Source organism: Chelonoidis abingdonii, chromosome 1, assembly GCF_003597395.2.
Source record: "Chelonoidis abingdonii isolate Lonesome George chromosome 1, CheloAbing_2.0, whole genome shotgun sequence".
NCBI lineage: Eukaryota > Metazoa > Chordata > Testudines > Testudinidae > Chelonoidis > Chelonoidis abingdonii.
The window spans coordinates 103,186,145-103,206,666 of record NC_133769.1 but is presented as its reverse complement, the minus strand read 5'-3'; the positions used below and the strand labels follow the sequence as shown (position 1 = coordinate 103,206,666).

The 20,522-nt window shown below is 44.3% G+C and overlaps 1 protein-coding gene across 1 annotated transcript in view; it reads right to left on the bottom strand.

The window, feature by feature from the left end:
• Positions 1-20,522, bottom strand: part of SYN3 (synapsin III) — a 290,187-nt gene that overhangs the window by 253,346 nt on the left and 16,319 nt on the right. Inside the window, exon 2 of the mRNA XM_032786144.2 lies at positions 7,153-7,631. Within this exon, the coding sequence (XP_032642035.1) occupies positions 7,153-7,469 (317 nt within the window). The 5' untranslated portion in view covers positions 7,470-7,631. The remainder of the gene's footprint in view (positions 1-7,152; positions 7,632-20,522) is intronic.

Sequence of the window (20,522 nt, the reverse complement as noted above, 5' to 3'; positions counted from 1 at the left end):
GGGACACTTTCCTCCTGGATGAGGTCACGGTCCTGGATTTGGCTGATTTGTAGTAACATGGAGTTCTGCCACTCCATTTCCTCATAGTGTGTGTGTGTGTGTGTGAGTGAGTGAGTGAGAGAGAGAGAGAGAGAGAGAGAACGAATTCCCATTCCCTGGCAGCAAATATAGGTTTGCAGGATCTCTAAAAATGCATCTCTTCAAGCGCAGATGCTTCCAAACAGACTGCTTGCCCAGCTCTAACCCTGTGGGGTGTATGGCTGGGACAGGGACCCTCAGCGAGAAAAAAGAATGGCATTTTCTCTGCTGTGGATGGAGAGCCATTGGCAGACTCATTTTTGCAGATGGCTAGTTTGTCAAAAAACAGAACAACACAACTAGAGTCATGCCCCATCCCTGCACTAAGCAGAGTAAAGATACACTTCTTTGGGAGGTGCTGGAAGGGCATCTTGGAGAAAAATTGAAGCTCTTGTGCAAATTTTGCCATCATATCAAAGGGAGAGTTGGGTCATTTTCCTGCCTCTGACGGAATCCATCCTTCTTTTGCTACAGCTACCACATCCCTGCTAGAGCGGATTGAGCTATGTAGGACTCAAAAATATTTCAAAAGCAAATATTTAGCCTTTGAAACATGCCAGGGTACACCAAGCATCAGGTATTAGCAAAGGTTTGCAGATGAAGATAGCTGTGGATTCCCATAATGGGTCTTTACACCCTCCAGGCCATCACTACAAGAGAAAGAAGTTCAGGGCTGTGCTGTAGTATGAATAGACTTAGCAGAATTTTAAAGAAACAAAGATGATACTCTTTTCCAATTAAATACACTTAACATACTTAGACTATAAGCAATTTGCAGCAGAGACTGTTTTTGTTCTGTGTTTGCACAGTGCCTAACGCAATGGGATCCGGGTCCATGACTGGGGCTCCTAGGTGCTCTGCAATACAAATAAGTTGCCTATCCAGCCATATTGCCACCTTCTTGGGTTACAAGAAAGTGTTTTTGTTTTTAAAAAGGGAAATCAATGGACAGATTCCCCAGTCTCCCACCCTTCCTGTCTGCGAACAATGAGGCCTCATTACATGGGGTTTGTCCAGGTTATGGGGGAAAGTTTTGTGGTGGTCCCATGTCAAAATATTTCTAGTGACTCTTTTCTGGTCCAGTTAACTCTTCCAGCATGAGGGAGGAGGAAGGAAAGGACCATTTATCAACCAAAAATGCTACAGAGTCAGATATTTTGGCAGGCAAAAAGGAGTTGAAAAGGTTTTAAATTTGATACCTCTTCAAAAATGAAATGAACAAAACAGTGGTAACAATAGGTTATTGTTCACGCTGAAGATTCTGGGACTAGTTCCATGTGTGAGGCAACCAGAGTGGTCAGCCAAAACCCCCAGACAGTCATCTTTTCTCAAGGCAAACATTGCTGCCAAAGGGCTCAGGTGGGGCAGTCTGAGCTGGTATTTCATGCATATTGATACTAGGAAGAAGAAACAGGTTACTCAGAATGGACAGCAGTGTAACTGAGATCAGAATCGGACCTAATCAACATTGTCTTTCAGTGTTGTGGTCATTGGACCAGATTCTGATCTCAGTTATATCAGTGTAAATCCTGAGTGATCCATGTGAATAAGATCAGAATCTAGCCCTCTTACTATAAATGCTTCCAGGAAAGGCACAGATCTTACTATATTTTATAAAGACCCACGAACATTTGTGGAATATTGTGGAAACTTCTTTTGCTTGCAGCTTAGAATTCCAGATATTCCCTTCACAGGCCGGACACCTTCTAGCCTGGGTCCAACTCTTCCCCAGTTCTGTTTTAGGTGTTTTGAGCAGTCATCTTGGGGGCGTGGGGGTATCCACTGAAGAACCAACCCTGATTAACTCACTCCCCAGCCTTAAATAGGATTTACATATGGCGAGAATCCTTTGTTTCTCAGTTTGACTCCTACCCCCTACTAGTGGAAAAATACCAGCAGTCCAAGATGGTGTCCAGTACCAGGTGACCCTGAAGTGTCAAAGCAGCACCCCAGGAAGCTTCTCAGAAAGGTGGGAGATTAGCATCTTCAAAGACCTATTGTTCTCCCTAATGGTTTATTGACTGACCGGCTAGACTGATTGCATTTTGTCTGGTGGGCATTCCCAAGTGCAAACACTTTTGCAATTGATACATAATCAATATTCCTAACTTCAGATGCAGAAATGATACATGCATACAAATAGGACAATCACATTCAGTAAACCATAACCTTTCCAATGATATCTCACATGACCCATCTTGCATAAAACTTATCTTAGCTATGCCATATTCATATCATAACAATATTTCTATGAAGAATCTGAGGCCTAGTGCCAAACCTTCCTCTTTGATTTCATGGTTTGGGCTAAACAGCAGACTGCCCCCTAGGCCCCAGGTGCTAGTACTGTGTGTTAGACATGTTAAGGGGTCCAACAGAGAGTTACATGAATGCTGTGGTAATGGACTACCCCCTGGTGGTGGTTCCTTGATACTGCAGGGAAGTTTAGCACAAGCAATGACTCAACTATTGAGCATATTGTTATACTTGAGAAAAACCAGCAGGTGCATCGAGATGGCAAATAAGTAAGAAAATACCAGCAACAACAGAAGGCAGCAGTGCCAAGTGGACCTGGGGGGGAGGCGGGGAGGGAAGGAAATCACTTCTTATAGAAATGGTAGCCAACAAAGCTCTGTTTTTGCTAGATTCGCACGAACACTAGATGCGATTACCATCCAACCAGAGACTTTCCTACTATGTTAAAAGGCCAGTTTTCAGGGGGAAATTCCACTCATTTTCACTCTCATTTCAGGTTGGATGAAGAATCCTGTTTTAGTTACTGGCCTCAGCTGTTACACCTCCACCTTGATGCAAAATCCAAGCCCATTACTCTGGGAAAGGGGAGGATAGAGGATGGGTGAGGAGGGCAGTCCTTGCTTTGTAATGAATCCCCCCCTTTGAGACAGAAACAAGCCATGCTGTTAATGATGGGTCTGTAATGCACTTGTGTCTGCTGGGAAACAAGCGGAGACTTATGAAGGCCATTACACCGAAGATCTTGGTTTACGTTTATAACAAGGGCACCAGCGGTAAAGCCAGCATTTGAGCCCTTCAGGAATAGCCCCGTGGTTAGGGTGCTACTCTAGGACTCAGCAGACCTGGGCTTTGCTACAGATTTCCTGTGTGACCTTGGGCAAGTCACAGCCTGTCTGTGCTACAGTCCCCTATCTGCATAATGGGGATAAGTCCTGCTCCATCTCAGAGGGCAGTTGTGGGTCTCCCACACACAGTAATGGGAGCCATAGAAGTATCTAAAATAGAAAAGGTTGTTGATGGTATTTCCTGAACATCACAAAGCAGCCAGAAAGCTGCCCCTTGAAGGGCAGCTAGGGATTCCCATGACACAAGGGGAAAGTCAGTGTGATTGGCTTCTTGGCACCTGCTTCCCCAAACAACGCAGCACAGAGGATGTTGCAGGAAGTGGGACCAGAGCAACCTCCTCACTATCTGCTCCTTTTGGTGCCAAAGGTGCACAATGGGAAGCAGGGCTGGACCACAGTGTCCTTACAAGTTAGCACAGACCTTAGATAGATAGCTTCAGGATCTGAGAAACTGAAAGGTGACTTAGGCCTCTCCATCAGCCCAGCTGCACCATGCTCTGCTTCAGCCAGCTCAGTATTTTTATTCCCATTTTACAGCTAAGGAAAATGAGGCACAGTGAAGTGAAGTCATGTACCTTGGATGAGTTAACACAGCAAGTCTGTGGCACAGCCAAGAATGTAAGTCAATGGTCCTCAGCTCCCAGATGTGTTCTTTAGCCACTGGGCAAGGTTTCCTCTCTGCTTTCAAGGATGGTATAGATGGGAGAAATACCAATTAAAGGAAGGGAGATCTCCTCTCACAAGGGGGGGCATTTTAAATGAAAATCATTATGTATTGTGTAACGGGAAAAAAGGGAATTGTAAACGGAATGTAGTTCTCTAACTTTTAAGCAGAGGATGACTCAACAACAACTAATCTATATTTTGTTGGTGAAACAGAGAAGCTTTTGAGCTTACACAGAAGCTCTTCTTCAGGTCCCCAAATCTGTGTAAGCTCAAAAGCTTGTCTCCCTCATGAATAGAAGTTGGTCCAATAAAAGATATTAGTTCAGCCACCTTGTGTCTCTAATATCCTTGGACCAATATGTCTACAACAACACTGCAAACAATGTGTATTTTGACTGGACTTTAAGGGAAAATCTTGAATCTGTCACCTGTCGATGAAACATGACAACTGAAATCTGACAGGTTCTAGGAAGCAAAGACACATTTCACTCAAAGAGACTGTTGCTGTTAGAGAAACCTAGTTCTAGAGCATGGGTGGGCAAACTACGGCCTGTGGGCTGCGTCTGGCCCATCAGACCTTTTAATCAGTTCCTCGAGCTCCCACCGGGGAGCAGGGTTGGGGGCTTACCCCGCTCCAGCGTGCCAGCAGGAGAACGGGGTTGGGGATTTGCCCTGCTCCACGTATGCTGTGGCTCCTGGAAGAAGCGGCATGTCCTCCCTCTGGCTCCTATGCAGAGGATCAGCCAGGGGGCTCCACACTGCATGCTGCCCCTGCCCCAAGCACCAGCATTGGCCAGGAACTGCAGGGGTGGTGCCTGTGGATGGGGCAGTGTGCAAAGCCCTCTGGCCGTGCCTCCGCATAGGAGCCATAGAGAAGACATGCGCCTGCTTCTGGGAGCTGCTTGAGGTAAGCTCTACCTGGAGCCTGCACCCCTGCCCTTCTCCTGAATCCCAATCCCCTGCCACAGCCCTGATCCACCTCCCACCCTCCAAACCCCTCAGTCCAGCCTGGAGCACCCTCCACCCCAAATCCCTCACCCCCAGCCCCATCCCAGAGCCCTCACCCCCTGCTGTGCCCCAACCCCCGGTTTCATGAGCATTCATACAATTTCCATACCCAGATGTGGCACTCGGGCCAAAAGATTTGCCCACCCCTGTTTAGAGATAAGCCCTTTATCAGAAGTCATTTAGACGGAATGTAGGTAATGAGATATTCCTTTAACTGGAGTTGAAAGTAAAATGATCTTGAAGGAACTTTGTGTAATCTTTATCTCTGGCATTTAAAAGGCAAAGAACAAGAAGGCAAAAGCAATTTAATCTTTGACCATCACTTCCAAGTTTCAGCTGGGAACTAAAGGGCGGAGGTTATGGGGGAGAGGATGAAATCCTGCAGGAAAGGCCATTTACAACTTTCCTGATGAGGGCTGAAGTGAGCTAGTACAATGCAATGCCATAAAACCAAAATCTGGATAACCTAAATACTCTCATGTTCCCCAGGGTTATATTCTTCACTCCTGTAAGAGGGTCTTCAAAACCAGAGGGCAGTGAAGAGCTCCCTGGCAGCTGCCGAAGCTGGCTGGCAGTGGCCGATATTTGATGACTTCCTGAAGGCTAGTACCAAGAAGCAGGCCACCCTCTGGCTCTCCTGGCCAGCTTGCCCAAGGCAGACAGCCACTGAGAGAGGGATGGAGGTGATAAAAGCTCAGCTTCTCAGGGCCTTGGGACAAATGTGTAGTCACATAGCTTAATGCACTACTGGATGGTGCTCAGATATTATGGTGATGAGTGTAGTAAAAAGTCTTTACAGAACAGAACAGTGAAAATGGATGCTGGCAGGCTTTTCAGATCAGCCAACTTTCAAGGAAATGTCCTCCAATCAAATAGGCCAGCTCCCTTGCATTTGGAAGGATTCAGGTGTCTTCCAAGACTTCTTGAAAAAGTGTTCTGTCTTGGCAAATCTCACAGAAAAAACCCTTTCTAATAACATTTCCAGCAAATGATGTTTGCATAAGCATATCCTTTCGAGGCTTAGCTAAACCTTTGAACATTTTGCTGTTTGCTATCATGATTAGCAAGGAGGGGATGATCACTTATAGTAGTCTGTCTGTTTTTACTATTTTAATTACCTTTTGGTGAATGTAGATGTTGTGAAAGGCACTGCATTGACAGTCCTAGAGACAGAGGTCTTCTCTTTATTCATAGAACAGGTGTAGCAAACACAATGGTGTTGTGCATGCCCGCCAAACCACACCACAATGTGCATTTATACCTTTATACAATGTGCCTTCACGGACTAGGTCTAGGGGCAAAGGAGGAATTCAGTCTGCTCAGCACAGCCCTCTCTTTTGAGACTGTCAACAAGTCTGCTAATTAGCGCCAATGGACCTTTTTCTCTGAATAAAGTAGGAAGAGGGCCTGAAACATAAACTCATGTATCAGAGGCCTGGTATGAGGCCTCAGGCCTGGGCTAAAGTAGTCAAACCTTTGCTGATATAAAGCAAAGTTAAGTTGTGAGCAAGAGGCTGGCCCTACCCACAGAGACTGGCAAGAACAGGGATAATACTGCAGAAACACACACTCCTAAGTAGTGCTAGGTACAAGAATATATATACAAACACATTCCAGTAGGGTGGTACCAGAATGCCTTGATACCAGCACATTCCCCAAAGATAACAGGAACACACTGACCCATTCTAAAGATAAGGTCAGGATGACAGCACGATGGATGGAGATGTTTTGATCAAACCAACACGTACAAGACAATGGGTGGCACCCTGAGATGTCAGAGGCAATCCGTAACTTGTTTGTGTTGGTGTATAAAGATGTATCTCAGAGGAAGTGTCTTTGGCCAGCCAAGGGGGTAGTGTAAAGCCCCACCACTGACTGAGCTGCTTCCATTGTCACGGGCATACATGTGCTAGTGTAACTGTAGACATTGATCCAGAGAGTTAGGACCATGCTTTGTTGGAAATAAACCTGGCTGGATGCCATCTTACCTTAATGGATCTTGTGGTCATTGGGCGTTTGGCTCAAGGTCTGCTGTGCCAGGTGTCTGTGCAGAGCTGGGACAGCACACAGAGAGAACACACACACATGCAGCCGAACATCTGACAACACTGAGAACTGAAGAGATCAACACATTTACGTTGTGCAGGCCACCAAACAACCAGACTTTGGTCACCACTGACATGGACGGGTGACTTAGACACAAATTTATCTATAACCTGTTGCTGATCTCCTGAGCCATGCAGTCCCTTACACCCCCGTAATACTGCTGTCATTAAAGCAGTCAGTAGACATGTGTGCTTACCAATCCGTGTGAGCATCATCAATCACCAAAAGGATCTTGGGTTTCTGAGCCACAGGAGCAGGGCTTGCTGAGTGCTCCATCAGTCCTGCAGCTGCTTGTGTGGTCTGCTTCATGGCACTGGAGATGGAACTGAAGATACTGGTTCCAGAAGAAGAAGAGGGTGATGGTTGAGATGGCTGCTGCTGTTGCTTCCTCTCAGTTGCTGGAGAACCTGGAGAGCTAGTGGAGTTATCAGGACGCTGCAGATCCATCATATAGCCATTGGGCAAGTTGGCCACAAAACTACTATCCGAGAGGCGCCTTCGGAGGAAATTCATTGCTGAAGCTCAGGATGGAGAATTTCTCCACAATGCGAGCGAGACAAAATACCTATATCTCACAGTCCAGAGGGGCTTTTGGAGTCACTATAGCTTAGTCCAGAGAGATGTTGTCACCCCTGAAATTATGTTTGAGGAAGAAGTAGGAATAGACCTTTTTTCCTGTGGAAGAATAAGAGACACTTGCGTGAGATGCAGATAAATTGTTTCATATTAGAAAAACTCACTGAGCCTTTAAAGAACATCCTAAGACCTAAAGTTTAGTCAACACTTGTGTAAGTGGAGAAGGGTCATTACTTTATATGCAGGATATCCTACACCAACTTGCTAGCAAGGCACATAGGCCAAGTGGGTAGAAGTAGGTAGGCTTCGTGGCCTTTTCCTGCCCCCAAGTGTCACTGAATTGCACACATCTCCTCCTCCAGTCACAATAGAAAGATTGAAATAGCTAGAGCCCTGCAAATCTGCAGATATATGCTTTATATCCGTGGATCGGATGTGGATACAAATTTTGCATCTGCACAGGGCTCTAAAAATAGCAATGTGTCTATTGATTTGGTGTCCCAGTAGTTAGTGTTTCAGAGGAAGTTGAGGGGAAAAAAAGAGTTCCATAATACATTTGGCTATTTCTACAACACTGTTCACCATGGAGAAGAAAAATTTTTTTCATTCCAGCTAACAATCTGAGTCTATTCTGAGGCAAGAGAAATGAGACAAATATTGGATATATTGGAATTTCAGCAAATGGACTGACTGAAAAAAATACAACAGTTTGCTGCTGGCTTGTTAAAGGGACTCTGAATTTTGAGAAGCAAATGTTCTAAACACAATCATTAGCGGGAAAAAAATCCTGGAGCAAGGCTCGTGTGACACTCCAGGGCCAGTTTTCAAAAGAAGCTTCATCCTGTACTTGGCTCTGTATGTGCAATTTTGTGTCCCCCATATCTAGATTTTGAGCTTCATTAATATTAGGTAGTTACTAGAGATATTACATTATCGAATTTGCTAGTTCGTTTCAGGGGCATACATAAAATTGGAAGCACAATTTTTAAAAAGGCCAAATAGAGGCTGTTTTGCAAACTTAGTCCTCTAGTTTTAAATGCTTCTTTTAGGAATAAGGTGTATTACTCTGCTGATCTTTTCCAATCAGGTAATGAACAAGGAGAAATTTAAACACCTGGATTTTTTCCTGAGCCACTAAACTATCTTGTTATTTACGGAAAATGCATCCAATATTTCAGAGCAAACTAATGCCACATGAGTTAGTGGCATCACTTCACTATTTCACAACTGGAGACACTGGGGTCAGGGAATAGGATTTCCACAGGGACTTTGCAAGGCCCCCTTCTCTGCTAACACAGCATACACCTTTGGGTCTTGTCTAGGCATAGTAGGGAATGAGTGGAGAACCAAAAATGATACAACAGCAACATAATGGTAGTCAATCATGTTTATGTCTTGGATATCAGTAACAGGTAACACAAGGGAATTTATTACAGCAGACGTCTGGAGCAGTGAACGTGACGGCTGCCTCTTAAATCAGTGGAGGCCATTCCTTGCATCACAGTTACAGGAATAGCAGCACCTTGGACTCCTCTCAAGTCTTTCTGCGTGCACCCCTCAAGTCTTTGGCCTCAAGCCTTTATTTCCCTGGAATCCTGCAATTCTCCAACTCTTAGACCAGGCCTCAGGCTACTTTCCTCCCCCCGTTCATGCACCAGCTATGATTTCCCTACAGTTCCAATTGGGTTTGGCAGCTGCAAGTCTTCCTTTTGGGAGATTTGACCAGTAGTTAATACAGTGGCCAGATAGCATTCTTAAAGGTAAGTATTGTTTAATCTTAATAATAGGAATATTGCGTCCGAGAAAGGATTTCAAAACAGAACAGTCTGTACACATCTATCTTACTAAGGTTTACTGTCCCCTGAAAGGTTACAAAGGCCCAGCTGCTTCAGACCCCTTCTGTAGGCCCTGTGTCTATATAAGCCTCTTCCTCTCAAACAGCCTCTGACAACTGCCTCTCCCTTTCTCTTGAGGGTGATTTTTTAGCCAATTAGTTGCCTCTTGATGAGGGTGACCAGACGTCCCGATAAAATTGGGACTGTCCAAATTTTGAGGCATTTGTCCCGCGTCCTGGCCAGAGTACGGTTGGGACACTATTTGTCCCGATATTTTGTGTCCTGGTCTTCAGTGGCAATTCGGTGGAGAGTCCTTCAGTTGCAGATGATCTTTGGCGGTATTTTGGCAGCAGGTGCTTCTGCCTTTGGCAGCAAGGTTTATTACCTGCCGCCAAAATACCGCTGAAGACTGTCCACGAGTGAAGGACTCACTGCCGAATTGCCGCCAAACTCCCGGATGGGTGGTGTAAAAAAAAAAAACAACAACCCACCCTGAGGCGGTTCCGATATTTTCCGCTTAATATCTGGTCACCCTACTCTTGATATTCTGGTTCCCAACCTTGGTAAAATAAGCCTTGTATCTTTACTGGTGACTGGAAGGAGCTTCCAGCTAAGAGCTCAAGTATTGCTCCTTAATGACCCCTGCCTTGTTTACTAGGAGGTTACTTATCTAGAAACATTGTCTTGCCTTCCTGCTAATTTCCTAACTGCCCTGCTATGGAACTAAATCAACATATGCATATGGTAAATATTCCAGTCATTTAATATAGCTACACACCCACACACCACAATCAGGTTACATACACTATGCTTAAATTATTACAGATCATCCCCATAGCTTTCACATCTAGTAAAATGGAACCATTCCACCTCACAGTTCAGACTCAACCTTCTGATTGCCACTGTCCTACCACAATAGTAACAACAAATCTCTGTGTTAGCAAAGATGTTATCCCAGGTGGTAACCACAGTGGCAGAAAGGTGAGAGAAAGCTTTCTTGAAGAGTATGGGTAGCTTAATAGAAGGGCATTGCATGGGCCTCCCTTGGGCAGAGGTGCATGTGTCATTTCTCTGCATAATACAGAAAGAGAACTGGAATGAATATATAACTACTCTACATGACACAGTCTACCCACATTCTAGTATGAGGGACATTGGAGCAGAGTAGCTGTCTGCAGACCACCAAGGTCCAAGTTTAGTGTTGGTTATGGTAATGTGCAGTTCACATATGGACAGAGTCCAATTACAACATATGGAAAACTGCATAATTTGGTACATTTGCTTGGAGTATTTGGCATCAGATGGCAGACAGTGGAGGGTCAGCAGAAATCTAATTTCAATATCAACAGTGTAATATACCATTTTATATCTTTGCAGCTTTTTGGGACGTTGTCCCCTGTTCCACTGCTAAAGCATTCATTTCCTGCCATCACTGCTATCAGCCATTAGAGGAAGCCTGTGGCTATTGATAATAATCACGATGGGTAAAATTTTTGAAAGCACCTAAGTGACTTAGGAACCAAAGTCCCATGAAACTTGCAGCTCCATGTTTGAAAATTTTACCAGCTACTTGGTCCTTGTATAGCTCTTATCTCCTCTACAAGCCTGACATCTTCTAAGCAAAGGACAAAGTAACATTACCTAATCTGCATGGATCAACAACAGGAAATAACAAAACAGAGTGAAAGAATTTAAAATAATAAATAAAAGTATCCTACACTACAGAATGCTTGTCATCTAGTAATGGAGATGCAGTGGTGCTTACTGGCACCCTGAAACAAGGAAAAAGAAATTAGTTATTCTGCGCTGCCACACGGAAGACATAGATTGGTCTCATTTACTGGTCTCCTTCTCCTTGGACTGGCGTGGGCTTGGAGTTCTGTGGAGACAGTGCTCTGGGGCTGCATCTGTGCCACTTACTGAACCCTCCAAAATCAATGTATTGTTGATACATTCCAAAGGAAGACAATCCCACTGTGTCAGGAAGGTTGCCGACCAAGGGTCTAGAAATTCAGGAAGGATTTGACCTCCAACTCCATCTGTAAAAGTGTGTGTGGGAAAATGACAAGAGGTGTGCTCATTTCTTTATAAAACCATTAGGAAAAGAGTGTACCTTGAGGGGATGTTTTCATCAGCCTGAGATTAGCATAATTAACGAAGTAATTGAAATCCATTTTTTTAAATAAAGGTAATTGTAGCTCTGCCATATCAATATATTGATTACCATTAGCCCAGCTACAGAGAAGGGTTTATCTAAGATGAAAGAAAGATCAGTAATTGCATACATAAGTAAAAGGCCAACAAGCACCCTGCTTACCGGAAAACATCAAAAACAATCTATTCTGCATTACACCGACACTGTACGTACTTGCCTTTGTTCTTTAGCTCTACAGACGAGTACATCAGAACAGGGCTTCATTTTCACTGGGCCCCCACATCCTGCAGCTCCTAGCCACAACTTCAGCTGAAGTCAACGTGCAACATCCATGAAGAGTTCACAAGCCCCATTTGGTCTTTGCGTAACTCCACTGATTGCATTCAGCAGGAGGGGAACAATATCCAGGGTCCAAATATTCTATGAGCTAAACAGTCAAGGTCCACCCAACAGCTGCCAAGTAATGTGTTGGTCATATTATGTAAATTATTCAGTGAGATTATTTGCATATTTGCATAAAATCATAAATTTAAACTTATGGTCAACACCCATTTCTCCAAACAGTGGCAGGGTTAGGGTATGGAGCTGCAAAAAGCTTGCCAATTATGGCTAGGACAGATTTGACACAGAGAATGCTCTATAGAAGACCAGAGGTTGGAACGGCAAAGATTCAAACTTCAGTTCTGGACAGACTTCCATCTGCAGGTCCCAAAATGCTTTACAGACATAAATTAGAGTGCTCTCCCGTCAACATAGCATTTTCAACAGATGTGCTACATTGGCACAGCTGCGCTGATGTAGCGTGGTAGCGAAGACAAGCCCCAAACAACTCATAAAATTGGAGCAGCTGAACAGCTGGATCCTAGTGGAAATGCAAGGTGCTCTGGAGCTGACAGAGAAAGGAGGGTTTAGGGAGATCTTCAGGCCATTCTTGACCAACCCCCCTCTCACTGGTGTTCAAAACAGAACTGTGTCAAGAACTGTGTTTCCTCAGTTGGTAAGACAGAGTCTGCAATTCAGGGCCTTTGAGGGGAAAAGTTACAGGGGAAAATGCAGAGAACCTCTACAAATAACTGAATGAAAGTTACAAGATTGAAAAAACAAACAAAAACCACCCTGCCTCCCCCACAGAAATAATTTTGCCCTCTAGGAAGGAAAGTGAAAAATGAAGGACAAAGAGAAAGAGTAAGAAATCAGAAGGGGGGGGGGGGAATCAGACAAACCAAAAGACAGCAAGACAACCCATGAAAACCCAGACATATACAGTGTCATGAACATACAGCTAAGGGTAGCATAAAATCTCTCCTTTACCTGTAAGAGGTTAAGAAGCTCAAATAACCTGGTTGGAACCTTTCCAAAAGGACCAATAAGGGGAGAAGATACTTTCAAATCTGTGAGGGATGGTTTTTGCTTTGTGCTCTGTATTGTTCTCTCTGAGACAAAGAGACCAAACAAGTAATCCAGCTCCTCTGAAATGATACATCTAATATTACAGAAATAGTAAGTAATAGCAAGGGAATGCGTTAGATTATCTTTTGTTTTAGCCTGTGAATTTTCCCTAGATTAAGAGGGAGGTTTATTCCTGTGTTTTTTTTTCTGAAACTTTACATTTTTGCCTAGAGGGTAATCTGGTGTGTTTTGAATCTTTTGGTTGCCCTGTAAAGTTATCTTCCATTCTGATTTTACAGAGGTGATTCTTTTATCTTTTTAAAATAAACTTCTTTTAAGAACCTGATTGTTTTCCAGTTGTTAGGATATTATTCTCAAGCCTCCCCAGGAAAGGGAGTGTAGGGGTTTGCGGGGGATATTTTTGGGGAGGTAGGGCTCCAAGTGGCCCTCCCTGAATGTTTGTTTAAATCACTTGGTAGTGGCAGCAATACCAAGGGCAAGGAAGGAATTTGTGCCTTGGGGAAGTTTTTAACCTAAACCGGTAGAAATAAGCTTAGGGGGACTTTCATGCGGGTCCCCACATCTGTACCCCACAGTTCAGAGTGAGGAGGGAACCCTGACATACAGAGACACAGAAGGAAACAAAAAAAAAGAGGCAACAGGAACAACTGCATGTGCTTACATTGAAGATTATAGTAGAAAGAGACTAATGAAATTAGAACATGATGCAAAGATGCAGATTATCTTTATTATTTAGTTAAATGTTCTGGCTAGTTTTTACAAAGGTTACTAAGGGAATTAAGCAACCAACTCCCAGAGAATTTCAGAAGGGATTGGGCGCTGAACTGTCTCAGGCTAGTTCTCCATAATTTAGCAGTAAAAATCCAAGCCATCTTTAAACTTTGACACGTGTTAAAAAAAACCAACCCAGACACATGTTCACTTAAACCACTTACTATCCCTATGGGTGAGCTGGAGCCCAGAGGAAACAGAAGCAGGTTGGCTGAATTCTGCTAAGTGCATTAAGGTTTCCCCTGATACTTTTACATATGCCAGCAGGAGGCATTGAACTGATGGACCCATGTCAGACTGTATCCAGGACCCTGCTCCTAATGACTTCAAGTGAGCAATGTTCAAATCAGCAAACAATGGACCTCACCCTTCTGCATCTGGGATCAAGAGAGTCACTTGCATAGGTTTGCCACAAGGGGGTGGTGCTCTTTCTTTGGCAACCCTGATGATACCAGATCTTTGAACATAGAGTCACATTTTAAACAGCCAAATGGGCCCAGTTCTGTTCTCTGTAATACTGGTACAAACCAGGAGTGAACTTCCGTGGAATTACACTGCTGCAAGAGCACAGAATGTGGCCTGTCCACTTTCCGAAGGAATAGAGAAAGACACTTTTGGGAATCCAACAATTACTATCAGGTGACTAGTATTACCAACCCTGAGTTTCAAAAATCATGAGTCAGGGCTCAAGATCACAATCATGAGATTTTTTTTAAAATGCCTAATTGTTAAGACAAAGAATCCAAAGTTATTTCTTAATTGCCTTTGGGTTTTGGAGCCCTTTAGGGTCACAGGGGGTCACATTTTCAAGATTCTCTCCTCAGCCATGAAGACTAGAAACTTTTTTTAAAAATGAAATCTGAGGTTGTCATGTAATCGCTCAGTTACAGGAGCTGAGGCTTTAAGAACATGCACAGAAGATCATGAGACTTATAATAAAATTGCGAGAGGTGGCATCACAGGGAGCTCTATAGTCCATTACTTAGGAAGGCCTTCTGAGGCCCTGCTGTTTTCCACACCATAACCTACTTATCAGCAAAGCCAGAGACAGCTCAATGAGAGCAAGCAATGCCGGGCAAAGAAATCCAGTGTTAATCCTTGGAAAGTACAGAGACATCTCCATATTAAGAGTCTGTGGAACTAGCAGACTGTCTCCATTCTTTATCTCCCTAGAGTAAAAGGGGCCTTTGCAAACTCAAGGCTTGCTTTGCAATATTGACACTAATGCTCCCATTAAGACTAATACTTGTATGTATGCTGAGGGCACTCCCGCACATCAGATCAAAGGAAAGCAGGCAGCAGCAGTGCAAACTGGGAAGTTTATGCAAATAAGCATTCCATAAATTTAATAGGCAAAGCTGTAAAAGGGACCCACCACTGTTTAAAGGCCCCAGGCTGTTTTTTTTTTTCCGCCCATCAATCCAGCCTTGGATTTGATGGCACCTCAGACAGTCTGTTGGTCTTTTAGTCTCCTGCAGAAACTGTATAAACCTTGATTTCATGGTGACAGGAATGAAAGTGATACCAGGCTTGGCATTAATAAAGCAGGGACTTCCTTCCCTGAGAGAGCTACAGCTTTGAAGTGCATTGATCTGAATAAAATCAAAACGCTGGATGTATTTAATATGTAGAGCCTGACAATGTGCATTAGGGCTCATCCAGATAAAAATGCCTGTGGGACTGACGACTCATTGATTCTCAACAGGAATCAGCAGAGGCCTTTCCAGCCTCCTTGCTGTTCTTCCCTGATGGATACATAAAATACTTTTCTCTATCCCCATGCCATTTCCACACTTCACATGTATTTTACAATAGTCACGATACATCAATTATTTAAAAGCAGGGGAAACTGGATTATTTTCTTGCTATTGAGCTAAAACAGTCTCTCAGGTTAGTTTCAGACATTACACCGAACTTAACTAACAATTCACTAAGAGTACCCCAAGTACCGATACATTTCATTATCTGTGAATCAAGGACCCTGGGTGGGATTTTGATGAGCACCTATGTCAGGGGTGGCCAACCTGAGCCTGAGAAGGAGCCAGAATTTACCAATGTACATTGCCAAAGAGCCACAGTAACATGTCAGCAGCCTCCCATCAGTGCCCCCCACCCCCAGTACCTCCTGTCCACCGGCAGCCCTGCCAATCAGCACCTCCCCCTCCCTCCCCATGCCTTCTGCCTGCCGCAATTAGCTGTTTCGCAGAGTACGGGAAGCTCTGGGATGGAGGGAGGAGGAGCAAGGGTGCAGCAGGCTCAAGGGAGGGGGCAGGAAGGGGCAAGGGCCTTCGGGTAAGGGGTGGGGTAGGGGCAGGGTCTGGGGTTGAGCAGTGGAAAGTTGGCACCTTTAGCTCCAGCCCGGGAGTCAGCACCTATGCAAGGAGCCACAGGTTGGCCATGTCATAAACAGATAGCTAAGGGTTAATATCTCTTTCACCTGTAAAGGGTTAACAAATAGGGAACTAAACACCTGACCAGAGGACCAATCAGGAGACAAGATACTTTCAACCCTGTGTGGAAGGAAGTTTTGGGTGTGGGTCCTTTGTTCTGTGTGTGTGTCTTTTCTCGGGGGTATGAGAGGGACCAGACATTACTACAGGCTCTCTAAAGTTCTGTTCAAATAGTAAGTAGAACAGGCGATTTAGGCTTTTTAATTGTTTGTTTTACTCTATTTGCACATGTGGATCTGGCTGGTTAACTTTTATATGTGTAGTTGCTGGGAATATTTTGATTTGTATTGGTACTGGAGGAAGGGTTTCTTCCTTTGTCTGTAAACTATAGGACCCTGTAATATTTACATCTTGAAGTTACAGAGATAATTCTTTACTTTTTCCTTTCTTTTATTAAAAGATTTCTTTTAGAGAACCTGATTGATCTTTCCTTGTTTCCCTTGTTTTATCCCAGGAGAGTGGGTGTAAACACCAGGACTGGTGGGGGAGGAGGGAAGGGGGAGAGAGAGGCTAATTTCTCTCTGTGCCAGGAATACTGTCTCTCTCAGGGAAAGTCTGGGGGGGGGGGGGGGAATGGTTTATTTCTCCTTGTTTTAAGAATCCAAGGGATTTGGGTTCTTGGGGTCCCCAGGGAAGGTTGGGGAGGTCAGAGTGCCCCAAAACACTATATTTTTGGGTGGTGGCAGGCTATCAGATCTAAGCTGGTAATTAAGCTTAGAGGTTTCATGCAGGTACCCAAATTTTGGACGCTAAGGATCAGATTTGGGAAATATACCTTATGACAGGCCACCCCTGACCTATGTGATTTAGGAGCTCAAATCCATTAATTCTGATACATTTTTAAGACCAGTAGGGATCATTATGATCATTGAATCGGACCTCATGGATAACAGGCCTTAGAATTTCACCCCACAATTCATGCATCGAGTCTTTGTTTTCCTAATTCACTTAGGGAATAGGCATGTACAAGACCAAAAAGCAAAAAACAAAAACAAGTCAGTTTCCCAAGGATTTTACTATCTGAAGGGTTTAACAGTCTTCTCCCATAAGTCCCAACTCCAGTTGATATAGACCTCCTTTGCTTTTCTGGGATCTTACATTCCACACATTCTGTTATCACAGACAACTCATTTGACACCTGCTAATCTTGCCCTCTTCACACTTTCACCATTCCTGACTCCTGACTATCCTAGGTTTCTACGCTTGTCTAGGCTGGGGAAGGAGGACTGCCCCTTTATATACCTAATATGCAACCTATGACAAATGTCTGGAAAAAAGTTTTCCTCCATGTGCTGTGATGCAGGCATCTGCTAATTCTGGCATACACATGGGGACATCGCTCCCATTAGCATTAACTGATGCTACATATCAAGAGACAAACAGGCCTCCGGAATCTGAGCACACTTAGGGCTTGTATACACTGGCACTTTACAGCGCTGCAGCAGTCTCACTCAAGGGTGCGAAAAAACACACCCCTGAGCACCGAAAGTTTCAGCACTGTAACGTGCCAGTGTAGACAGTGCACCGGCGCTGGGAGCCACGTGGGGGTGGGTTTTTTAGAGTGCTCTCTCCCAGTGCTATGCTGCGACTACACAAAAGGTTGAGCCTACCCTTTACATGGCTTCTCAACATCTTTCCCCACGTCTTGTATTTTACTAGCCCTCCCTGAAATCTATGGTTCCTCACCACTTATTAGGCAGCTACAGCAGAACTCCCTCTTAGCTGCCCACAGTAGCGGGGTGATGCAAATAACTCCTTCATCTCTTACGTGGGGCTAGTCAGACTTTCTCCCCTCTGAGAAGGAGTTTCCCATTTAACCTTGTCTCAGGAGCTAAGGTTATGCCTCAGGCCTCTTTGGCTCAGGTTAACTGGTCTTACTTTCCATGAATCAGAAGCTCCCATTCTGCCCTCCCTCTGGAGCCAGGTTATTACCCAGGCCTCTTCCTCTCCTTCAAGCAGTAGTTCCCTCCCCGGCCCTTTTCCTGGGGCTAGGGTTGTGATTCAAGTCAGGTGCAAGGCTTTTGCCAATTCCCTTCAGCTGAACATCCTTCCCAATTAGCCTTCGACTCTGGAGGGGTCAACTGGTGTAGGCAGCCTTCTCCTGCCAGTGCCTATCTGCTATGGGGAAAGAGACATCCTTTATGCTGCTCCCAACTCCTTCCCAGTTGGTTGGGTGAGAGGGGACCTCATCCTGCCTTGTCTGCAAGGTTTCAGGCCCTTAAAGGTGGTGTCCAGTTTCCTTCCCAAAGCACCATTCATTTTCAAGACTTTAAGGCAGGGTTTCTCAAACAGGGGTTGCTGCTTGCGTAGGGAAAGCCCCTGGCGGGCCGAGCTCGGGTGTTTACCTGCCACATCTGCAGGTCCGGCTGATCACAGCTCCCACTGCCCGTGGTTCGCTGCTCTGGGCCAATGGGATTCGCGATCGGCCAGACCTGTGGATGGGGCAGGTAAACACACCAGCCCGGCCCACCAGGGGCTTTCCCTACACAAGTAACGACCCCTGTTTGAGAAACCCTGCTTTAAGGTTTCTATATTTATCTGCTGTAGCCTTCTGAACCCTGTAGGTCTGTGGCTCTCAACCTTTCCAGACTTCTGTACCCCTCTGAGGAGTCTGATTTGTCTTGCATACCCCTGTCATAGCTTCCTACTCAGATTTGAACCTTAGCGTTCATAACCTGAGAAGCTAGCATGAACCCCTCTGAGCTTAATTACCAGCTTAGATTTGATATCACGCCACAGCCAAGATTTCAGTGTCTTGCTCACTCTGGTTCCCAAAGCCTCCCTGGGGACCCCAAGACTCGACTCTGGTCTTACACAAGGAATAAACCATTCCCCACCTCTCTCCCACCAGAATTTCCTCTCTGGCTAACCTGAGAGTTATGATGCAACCTTTACATCACATACCAAGAGCATGTTCTTCTTTCCACAAAGAGACAACCAAATACAAGGAAACAGAAAGATTCTATCTCTCTTCCCTCCACAATTCCTGGTGCTGCAGAGATCTACCCTCCTAGATCTAAACAAAGAGAATTTCCCTCTTCGTTCCTTAGCCTACCAGAGAGAAAACTACAAACAAGCTTCAAAAGAAAACTTTATATAAAAAAAGAAAGAGAATAGAATAACAGTTCTCTGTATCTAGATGATAGATATAGGGTTTTCAATTTATAGAAAATGAAACAATAGAAAAGGGATAACAGCCTTACCAAAACATACATTTAAAGTATATTACGCAAATACACTAAGACTCCACCAGCCAGATACACAGATGCAAATACAGCAAAACATTTAAAGACTATACTTTTGCTAACTTTGTACTTACAACTGGAACAGAAGATAGAAGGACTGGAATGACCCTCTCATAGCTGAAGAGCACGAACAGAGAAACCAAGACCAAGAAAAAACCACAATTCCCTCCCTTAAGCTTTGAAAAATCCGGTTTCCTGATTGGTCCTCTTGTCAGGTGTTTGGTTCCCTTTGTTAACCCTTTACAGGTAAAAGAAACATTAACCCTTAGCTATCTGTTTATGACAACCCCAAATTCCATCTCACTTAAAAACTACTTGCTTACCAAATTAGACATAAAAATACAAAAGTGTAATGGCCACTGTTACTGAAAAATTGTTTACTGTATAAGTATAAAATAAATTGATTGGAATATAAATATTGTACTTACATTTCAGTGTATATATAGTACATAGAGCAGTATAAACAAGTCATTGTCTGTATGAAATTTTAATTTGCACTGACTTTGCCAGTGCCTTCTATATAGCCTGTTGTAAAACTAGGCAAATAGCTAGATGAGTTGATGTACCCGCTGGAAGATCTCTGTGTACCCCTAGGGATATCCATACCCTTGGTTGAGAACCACTGCCTTAAAGGACTGTGCCAGGTGACAGGGTGGGCTGACTATGAGTCACTCCTGTCCTCGGTGGCAGACCACCCTTTCACAGTAACCAGCCCAAATTTTGTGCAAAGTTTTTTTGCATCTGCCTTTTTATTTTTTAGGAAGATTCCTGTCAATTGCATCTACATACATAAAGTCTTGTGTGGTCCTGTACATGAAAGCCCTGCTCTCCTAGCCATTATATCCTTTCATGTAAATAAATGTACGCATACAGATGCATGCACAAATATGCTTTGGTTTCACTTCCAGACCCTAGAGCTGACGTCCCCTCTCTTGGATCTGGAAAGAACTCCATGTGACAGATATTGTTAGGGGACAGTGAGAGAGAGAGAAAAGTCAAATCCAGCAGCTGTATCCTCAGATCTTATATTAGCCTGTTCTGTTTGTTACACAGAAGGGGTTGAAATCACATCAACCCATCAGTTGCACACACAGACTTTTAAATCTGGGATACTGCCAGATGTC